Raw genomic sequence first — 9,296 nt, forward strand, 5'->3', positions numbered from 1 at the left:
AAGCAACGAAGGAGTGGCTCAATAAGAAGCATATTAAAGTCGTGAAGTGGCCTTGACAGTCTCCAAATATTAACCCTATAGTAATTCTATGGCGGGAACTGAACCTCACATTTGCCAAGCTACAGCCACAAACTATTAATGTTTTAGAAATAATCTGCAAAGAAATGTTGGCAAAAATCATTTCTAATGCACAAACATTGTCATGAACTAAAAGAAGCATCTGACCTCAGTGCTAGACAACTAGGGCTTTGCCACAAAGCACTTTATCTTCTTTAGCTAGAGGGGTCAAATACTTATTTGGCTAAATTAAATACAAATAAATTAAAATATATTATTTTTAAGTTATTTTCTGGAATTTCTTTTTGATATTCTGTCTCTCCATGTTTGAATACATATTATCATAAATTTATAGACTGATCATGTCTTTATTGGTGGGCAAACCAGCAAAATCAGCAAGGGATCAAATACATATTGGACTCACTGTATGTAGCTCAGTCACGTTTTCATTTTTGTTGTGAAAATGTGTATGGGGTCCCCAGAAATGTGGGATATCAAAATGGGGTCCCAAGGCAAAATAGGTTGGGAACCACTGTTTTATAGACGGCCCATAACAGGGGGGCCTTGGTTGGAATTTCCTGGTATATAGCGGCCCGTGTCATGGTGAAGTTTGGGAACCCGTGATCCAGAGACCTCTAGTGGTGCGACCACTTGTGACACTGGGCAGCTTTTTAAGGCTTTTTAGGGTTTGCTTGCTGCAGGGCTGCTGAAAGCTTTGGCTGGGCCATGGGACAAAGTCATTTGAAAGGCCCCCCACCTAATACAAAGTACATACTAACAAGGACCCAATTCTGGGCCCCCTCTGCCCCTCTGTCAGCTTCCTTGCAAGTCCTTATGCTTGCATTTTCTGTCCACAGACATGTTGCCAGACATATTTTACGGTGGTTAATTTGGCGTGTTGTAGGACACCTGACACAAAGGTTAGCAGACACGTGTGCGATATTGTCACAACAACGAGGGGCAATCTTCTAAACTTCCATGTCAATACTGCGGTAGAGCTAAACAATGATGAAAATATAATAATGAGAGACACGGACATTACATATAATAATAATGACGATGGGGTGAGGAAAAACATAAGGACATGAATATTATTATATAGCCGCTGGGCGGTCCCACCCTCAGCGTGAATTCCATCTTTCAGGAGTGATTTTACTCAAATCTTCGTCAGGTGCACAGCCAATCAGTTTTCTGCCATAAAGATGACGAAACTGGTCTTACGAATAAGAACTTTCATTTGATTTAAGATTTTGGGTGAAAGACTGAGGGGAAAAAAATGTGTAATTAGGAAGAAACCCCAGACAGAGACTGCAACTGCATGCAGGGTCATTGACAGCTTTGGCTGGGACCAGGACAAAGTCATCAAAAAGGGCCCCCCACTCAATACATTAAATGTAATGAAGACCAAATTGTGGGCCCCATCTCCTGAGGCTGGAGCAGCTGACCCCTTTGCCCCCCCGTCAGCTTCCCTGACTGTATGTACAGCAAACACAGTACATTATATCAGAAGGCTTGGTCTGCACTGGAGATGCACCGGATCCTGATTTTTAGGATCCTGCCGGATACCGTATCCACTGCTTAAGATCCTGCCGGATCCGGAACCAGATACAGGATCCGACATAAGGGTTGAAACATATAGTCTACTCGCACACATGGGCCCTTTTTATTACGTTGGCTCACACTATTTTTTAGACTCATTGGCTTACTTCAACACTGTCTGCAACGACCGCTTCCAAAGGGCTCTCACTCCATGCAGTTATTGGGGTTGTGAAAGACTGACTGAAAAGCCTAGGCTAGAGATGCACCAGATCCTGATTTTTAGGTAACATGCCGGATACCGGATCCACTGTATAAGATCCTGTCGGACCCGGTATGTGTTTATGATCTAACTCTGCTGTGAAATGCAGGCAAACACAATGTGGTGTTGTTGTTGCAGGGCAGAAAACTCTTGATTTACTGTACATATAGAAGCTTTTGACAGGCCCTTCACAGTGGAGTGTGAAGGCTGGCATGGGGATCTGAAGTGATTATTGCTGTGGTGTGTGTGTGTGTGTGTGTGTGTGTGTGTGTGTGTGTGTGTGTGTGTGTGTGTGTGTGTGTGTGTGTGTGTGTGTGTACGTGAGAGAGAGCCGTTTGCCTTGACATGGGGAGGCATTCACTAAAGGCATAACAGACATAGCTCTCTCTCTCTCTCTCTCTCTCTCTCTCTCTCTCTCTCTCTCTGAGTGTGTGTGTGTGTGTGTGTGTGTGTGTGTGTGTGTGTGTGTGTGTGTGTGTGTGTGTGTGTGTGTGTGTGTGTGTGTGTGTGTGTTTTCTCCCTTTTTCATTTGAATGGATATGAGATATGCGTCTACAGATATAGCACAGTCCTCTGGAGAATGGCATAGGTTCCACTCATCACTCTACTATAATAAACAACTCAATGCTCAAAGTATACTCAATAAACAATAACGCTTGTCTTAATAAAGTGTGTGTGTGTGTGTGTGTGTGTGTGTGTGTGTGTGTGTGTGTGTGTGTGTGTGTGTGTGTGTGTGTGTGTGTGTGTGTGCAGGGAAGCCGACAGGGGGTGACAAAGGGGTCACTAGTCCCGGGCTCAGGTAGAGAGGGGGGCCAGCATTGGCTCCTCATTAAATTGTATTTATTGGGTTTGGGGCCCATTCATATGTCTTTGTCCTGGGCCCAGCCAAAGCTGTCAACGNCCGTGCGTGAGTGCGTGCGTGCGTGCGTGCGTGCGTGCGTGTGTGTGTGTGTGTGTGCTTGTGTGTGTGTGTTTTTATGTGTGTATCATGTGTGCAGTGTTGTGCATAATGCAAAACCATACCCTATCATTTCTACTTTTCACTGATAAAAAAATACAACATAAAAAGACATGACATTTGATTCACATAGTTCAGGATAAATATATTCCACAGAAGTACACATTTTCCCAGAATTCTGCCTCTCATATTTAAATACAACCACAAATATTCTTACTCTCGCTTACACAGGCAAAGACATTTTTATATTCGGTGGTATTCATATCACTGGAAAAGCATAATTTTGTTGTGAGTGGGGAACAACCCAATGCAAATAAAAAATGCTTTACATAAATATGGGGACAGGCTAGAAACAATGGTTAAAAATCCAGAGCATAACATTTTAGGTCTGCAAAATTAAATTCTGTGTTGCAAGTCTTTTTCTTTCCCACCTTCAGTTGTGAAGTTGAGAAGTGAATCTATGTATAGATATACATTGTGTAAAAATGTATGAATAAAAATGACAAAAGAAACTATACATGGTGATATTTTTGATATGTGGATTTGTACAATGGGTGTTAGGTATCCCGGAATATGTTGCTTGATAGGTTAAAGAGAGACTAGGTAACATTTCCAAGTTAATTAATCTAAATCGCAGATTACAGCAGATTACTGATTTACAGCCCCAAATAAACACCACAAAATAAACCTGCCATCAGAAATGTTGACTTCATGTATCTCAGTGTCCAGGGTCGTGTTTGTATGGCCTGCTGGAAATCTGGGATGAAAAATATTCAAAGTGTGAGGGGAAAGACATTTTTTATGACATAGGCCTTTATGTGGAAGCAGAATCTTGGCAGAACTGGCTTCTATTGCTTTTCAGTTAAGGATAGATGTATTCTATTTCCATTCGACAATTTTCCGTACTCCATTCTGTGCCAATGACAGAACTAGCCTGTCCGAACGTTGCATGTACAGTTGCCCCATGGGGCTTGTTATATCCTACATAACTTTTAAAAGTAATAAGGCTCAGGAGACAGGAGTATGCTCGAATGTGTGCTTTTACTTTACTTCAAAACAATACATCCGGGTTACCCATCATACCCTGATTAAACTACGGTGTGCGTGGGGGACATTCATAACGAAAACATGACATCTCCTCCCCCCTTAGAATAGAAGCCCCCATAGCACAAATAATAAAATAAAACAATAACATTACCCTTAAACCCCTTTTTTTTTTTTTTTAACAGACACACAGGCATGCACGCACACACACACACACACACACACACACACACACACACACACAGAACCTACGGGTGAGGGTAGACTGCCTCACCCGTGACGGCACCCCTGGGTATTATTCTGCCCCAGATGATTGGGTGTGCCGTGCTAAAGAGCTCACAAGTCCATACGTTTGGGAGGCCGTCGCTCCCTTTCTGGATACCGCCGCTCACGGGAAGGCCCCGGTACACTGTCACTGGGGGACACAGCCAGTGGCGCCGGGTGTGGGGGTGGCAACCCCATCTGCGCCTCTGGCAGAGGATCAGGTGCAGCTTCCTCCGAAACCAGGGTACCCCCAGGAGCTGCCACGGTGTCCGCACCATCGTCTTCCTGGACCTCCCCACCGTCAACCATGGGAGGCGGTGTGGATGCTGGCGCTACACTCTGTAGAAGTTGGTCGACATGCCTCCTCCACATGCGACCATCAGCAGTCTGAAGAGTGTACGAGACAGGGCCAGTCTGCGCCACGATGGTCGCTGGCACCCATCGTGGACCCGCACTGTAGTTTCTGGCCAGCACGTGGTCACCAGAGGAAAACTCCCTCTCCTTGGTCTGTTTGCGTTGCTGTATCTGTTTCTCTTGTTGTTTCTGAACGGTGTCTTTCACAGCAGCAGGCTTTAGCAGGTCAAAGTGAGTTCGCAGGTCCCTCTTGAACATCAGGGACGCCGGAGAGACCTTCGTGGTAGCATGGGGAGTATTTCTGTAGTTGAACAGAAAACGATGCAGCCTCTGATGAAATGACCCCTGCCCCTCAGAGGTCTTCAGTGCATGTTTCAGGGTTTGGACAAACCTTTCGGCTAAGCCATTAGTAGCCGGATGGAAAGGGGCCGATTTGATGTGCTGCACACCATTCACTTGCAAGAAAGCAGACATTAACTCTGACACCAGCTGGGGCCCATTGTCAGAGACCAACTGCATGGGGCATCCGAAACGGCTGAACATTTCCCCAATCTTTTCAATGGTTTTGACTGCTGTGGTGGATTTCATGACTGCCACTTCAGGCCATTTGCTATGGGCATCCACAGCAACCAGTAGCATTTTCCCTTCCACTGGTCCCGCGAAATCGACATGTACCCGCTGCCATGGTTCTTCTGGGAACTCCCAGGGGTGCAGGGGCGCTAACTGGGGAGTGTTCCTGTCCCTCTTGCATGTTTGGCAGCCTTTCGCTGCATTCTCTATCTCTCGGTCCACTCCTGGCCACCAAAAGAAACTCCTTGCCAATTCTTTCATGCGCACAATCCCACTATGGCCTGCATGTAACTGTTGCAGAACTGTCTTGCGTAGTGTTGGTGGAATGACCACCCTCCTTCCCCACAGCAAACATCCCGACTGTATTGACAGTTCCATTCTCCTTGACAGGTAAGGCTGGAAACCTGGAACATCCCTGATGTAATGGCCTTTCGCCACCATATCCATGACCCCCGCCAGCACAGGATCAGTGCGCGTTGCCCGTTTCACCTGTGCAGCTGTGACAGGCGCACCCTCAACCTGGCTGAAGTAGAAGACCTCTTCACTGTTGGTTTCCGGTTTTGTAACAGGTAGTGGGAGTCTGGATAATCCATCCACATTTTGGTGTCGGTCTGCTTTGCGATATTTGATCTCATATGAATGGCCCGATAACAGCAAGGCCCAACGTTGCATTCGGCTCGCTGCCAATGATGGTATGCCTGAATGGGGCCCCAGGATTGTCGTGAGGGGCCTGTGATCAGTAAGGAGAGTGAACCTCCGCCCATACAGATATTGGTGAAAACGCCGGACTCCAAAGACAATGCTTAGTGCTTCTCTCTCTATCTGCGCATAATTAGACTCTGCTTTGTTCAAGGTTCGTGACGCAAAGGCAATAGGCTTCTCTTCCCCATTAGGCAGTATGTGAGAAATGACCGCTCCCACTCCATAGGGAGAAGCGTCACAAGCGAGTTGTATGGGCAGAGAGGGGTCAAAGTGCGTGAGTGCCCCCGACTTCAACAATGTATCTTTAGCTTGCTGAAAGGCCTTCTGGCATGCGTCACTCCAGTGCCAGGGTTTTCCTTTACAGAGAAGGCTGTGCAAGGGCTTCAGTATGGTTGCTAAGTTGGGTATAAACCGGCCGTAGTAGTTTAGTAACCCAAGGAAGGACCGTAGCTGAGCCACACTTTGGGGTGGTGGTGCGTCCGCAATGGCACGGCTCTTGGATGGGGCAGTGTGCAATCCCCTAGCATCGATAACGTGCCCCAGATATTCGACTGAGGGCTTGAAAAATTCGCATTTGTCCTTACGCACTCTAAGGCCGTAGTCCTGTAGCCGCTGAAGGACTGCATCGAGGTTGCGCAAGTGTTCCTCATCAGTGGCTCCAGTACAAAGGATGTCGTCGAGGTAGCATTGTACGCCAGGGAGACCGCGGAGGATCTGGTCCATCGCGCGCTGAAAATGGGCAGGGGCTGATGTGATGCCGAAGGGAAGCCGACAGTATCTGAACAGGCCTTTTTGTGTTGTTATAGTGAGAAATTCACGGGACTCTTCTTCGACAATCATCTGTAAGTAGGCCTGATTTAGATCTATTTTGCTAAACTTCTGTCCATGACTCAGTCCAGCAAAGAGATCATCAATGTGTGGGAGAGGATACTGTTCAGGAGCGAGCCCCGGGTTCAGCGTCACCTTGAAATCCCCGCAGATACGGATGTCTCCATTCCTTTTTGCCACAGGGACAATAGGCGTAGCCCACTCGCTGATGGCAACTGGCTCCAGTACGCCACTGGTGATGAGGGCGTCCAGTTCAGCATCCACCTTTGAACGTATTGCATACGGCACAGATCTTGCTTTGAGAAATTTTGGCCTTGCATCTGATTTGAGACTAAGCTTGACAGTGATGTCTTTCATGAGGCCTAGCTCACTTTTGAAAACGTCTTGATGCCTCTGTAAAACAGCTGTTAGCTCACTGGAGCTTGGGGACAGCATTTTCACGGTTTGCCAATTTAGTTTCAGGTTCTCTAACCAGACCCGGCCTAAGATGGAGGGACAGTTTCCTTTAGCCACATAGAGGGGAAGTGTCCCCACTTGGTTGTCGCTTTGCACAGTGACATCAATCATACCAGCCATGGGCACTGGTTCACCTAGGTATGTTCTGAATTTGGTGTCTGAGGGCCTTAAAGCCAAGTGTCTTAGATGGCTCTTATACACCTTCTCAGAGATAATGGACGCTTTGGATCCAGTGTCAATCTGCATTTTCACAGGGTGTCCTTCTAGCAGGGGTTTTGCCCAGTATCCCTCATCATCTGCATCCACTTTATTTATTTTCAGAGTGTGTACGCCCACCTCCGACTCATCAGACTCACTGGACCGTTCATCTTGTTTTACTGTGTGAACTGGCCTTTTTTTCTTTTCTTTCCTGTAGTCCTGCCTGGTTTCGAACATTTTTTCATTATTCTCATTTTTGGTCATTTTGCCAGCATTTCTTTTGCTTTGGCATACCCGTTCGATGTGCCCCCGTTTTCCGCAATGGCGGCAATCCATATCCTTACATCGGCAGGCTGTTGCTAGGTGGCCCATTCTGCCGCAACGGTAACATGGTCCCTGCCCGCTCGCTCTGTCTGAGCTGCTCATTGCATGCACTTTGGTGGTGGCATGTAGCTGCTGAGCTTCTTTTGATGCCATTTCCATAGAGAGACTAATGCTGATGGCTTTATCCAATGTTAAATTCTTGGTGGTGAGCAACCTCTTTTGTGCTGCTTCATCTTTGAGGCCGCACACTAGCCTGTCTCTCAACGTGTCGTTCAGAACGTTACCGAACTCGCAATGTTCCGCCAATTTTCTCAGTGCCGCCACAAACAAAGACACGGACTCTCCTTCTTCTTGATCACGTTTATGAAACCTGAACCTCTCAGCGATTAATAATGGCTTTGGCGAAAAATGGTCTGACAGAACTTTTACTATTTCAGGGTATGTCTTTTCCCCAGGCTTCGTGGGTTGAAGCAAGTCACGTAATAGGTTGAACGTTTTTGGTCCCATCACCGCTAGGAATGTGGGCACTATTTTCTGATTAGCAATGCCGTTAGCTTGGACAAAGTAGTCAAAACGTTCGGAGTATGAGCTCCATTGTTCAACATTATCATCAAAAGGGCCAATATTACCGATGACGGCCGCCATCCTTGGTGTTGGTTCTTCCCTTACTTCAGGTGTGCTGCTCGCGTTAGCACTGGCAGTGGCACTTGGCTCCGTGAGCTGCTCACTCGGCTCCGGAGCGTGGAATATTTCCTCCTCAGAAGACGAATTAGACAACATAATCTAGCGTCCTCCCCTCGTAATGGAAAACCCGGTGGTTGTCACATAACTAGCCGCGTAGATTAGTGATATCCTCGTTGCCACTTGTTATAGCTTACATAACTTTTAAGAGTAATAAGGCTCAGGAGGCAGGAGTATGCTCGAACGTGTGCTTTTACTTAACTTCTCAGCATATCAAAACAATACATCTGGGTTACCCATCATACCCTGATTAAACTACAGTGTGCGTGGGGGATATTCATAACGAAAACATGACAGGGCTCAATAAAATTCTAACTAACTTTAACCAGTCCCATCGAGCCATTGGAAATGCTTGACTTTTATTGGGTCCCTTTTGGGGGGAGATTTGAATTTCATGAGATAGCCAAATTGGCCAGACTCGCAATACGTTGTGTAATTTGGTGCAAAGACTTGTCTTGTCTCCTACAGTAGGTCAGTGGTTCTCAAACTTGTATGTGTTGCGTACACCTTAAGCCTTTTTTACCCCTTAAGTCTGCTCTGTACCCAGTGTGTGTACAGTGGTACACTTAACCCAGTTAGGGAAACACTGTCCTGGGTGATCAAGGGTATCTGTTCAGACCATGACTCATGTCCCCACTAACCAACCCACAGACGCAGCGGGAAAAAGTGCACACCAGTGTGTATGTGAGTGTGTTACACAAGGACTGAGCTCAGATGTTCAACAGTTTACATTTTATTTAACATTTGGGATGCACACAATTACGAATACATCAGGCTATTAAAAGGGATAGTTGATCCATATATGGTTAATTGGTAGCCTGATAAACTAGCCTAAATGTGAGACTGGATGTGTAATTTAGTCTGGCCCCGATGAACGATGCATCCGAAGATTGTTGCTGAGAACAAGCTGTTGTTTTTCAAACCGTGCCTGTGCCTATAGGCCGGCGCTCTGACCAATCAGCGATCTTTCTTGTTGATGTGCTTTCCCAACGTTGCAAGCTT

At 46.4% G+C, this 9,296-nt stretch overlaps 1 protein-coding gene across 1 annotated transcript; it reads right to left on the reverse strand.

The window, feature by feature from the left end:
- Positions 1–4,103: 4,103 nt before the first annotated feature.
- Positions 4,104–7,412, reverse strand: LOC134457734 (uncharacterized protein K02A2.6-like). Its single transcript, XM_063209709.1, has one exon. It carries the CDS (start codon positions 7,275–7,277, stop codon positions 4,194–4,196), a length of 3,084 nt encoding a protein of 1,027 aa, XP_063065779.1. The 5' UTR covers positions 7,278–7,412; the 3' UTR covers positions 4,104–4,193.
- Positions 7,413–9,296: the final 1,884 nt, after the last annotated feature.

Source organism: Engraulis encrasicolus, chromosome 11 (genome assembly GCF_034702125.1).
Source record: "Engraulis encrasicolus isolate BLACKSEA-1 chromosome 11, IST_EnEncr_1.0, whole genome shotgun sequence".
Taxonomy (NCBI): domain Eukaryota; kingdom Metazoa; phylum Chordata; class Actinopteri; order Clupeiformes; family Engraulidae; genus Engraulis; species Engraulis encrasicolus.

Excerpts from the sequence above, each read along its gene's own strand:
- LOC134457734 (XM_063209709.1), bottom strand. The coding sequence starts at position 7,277 with ATGCAGATTGACACTGGATCCAAAGCGTCCATTATCTCTGAGAAGGTG.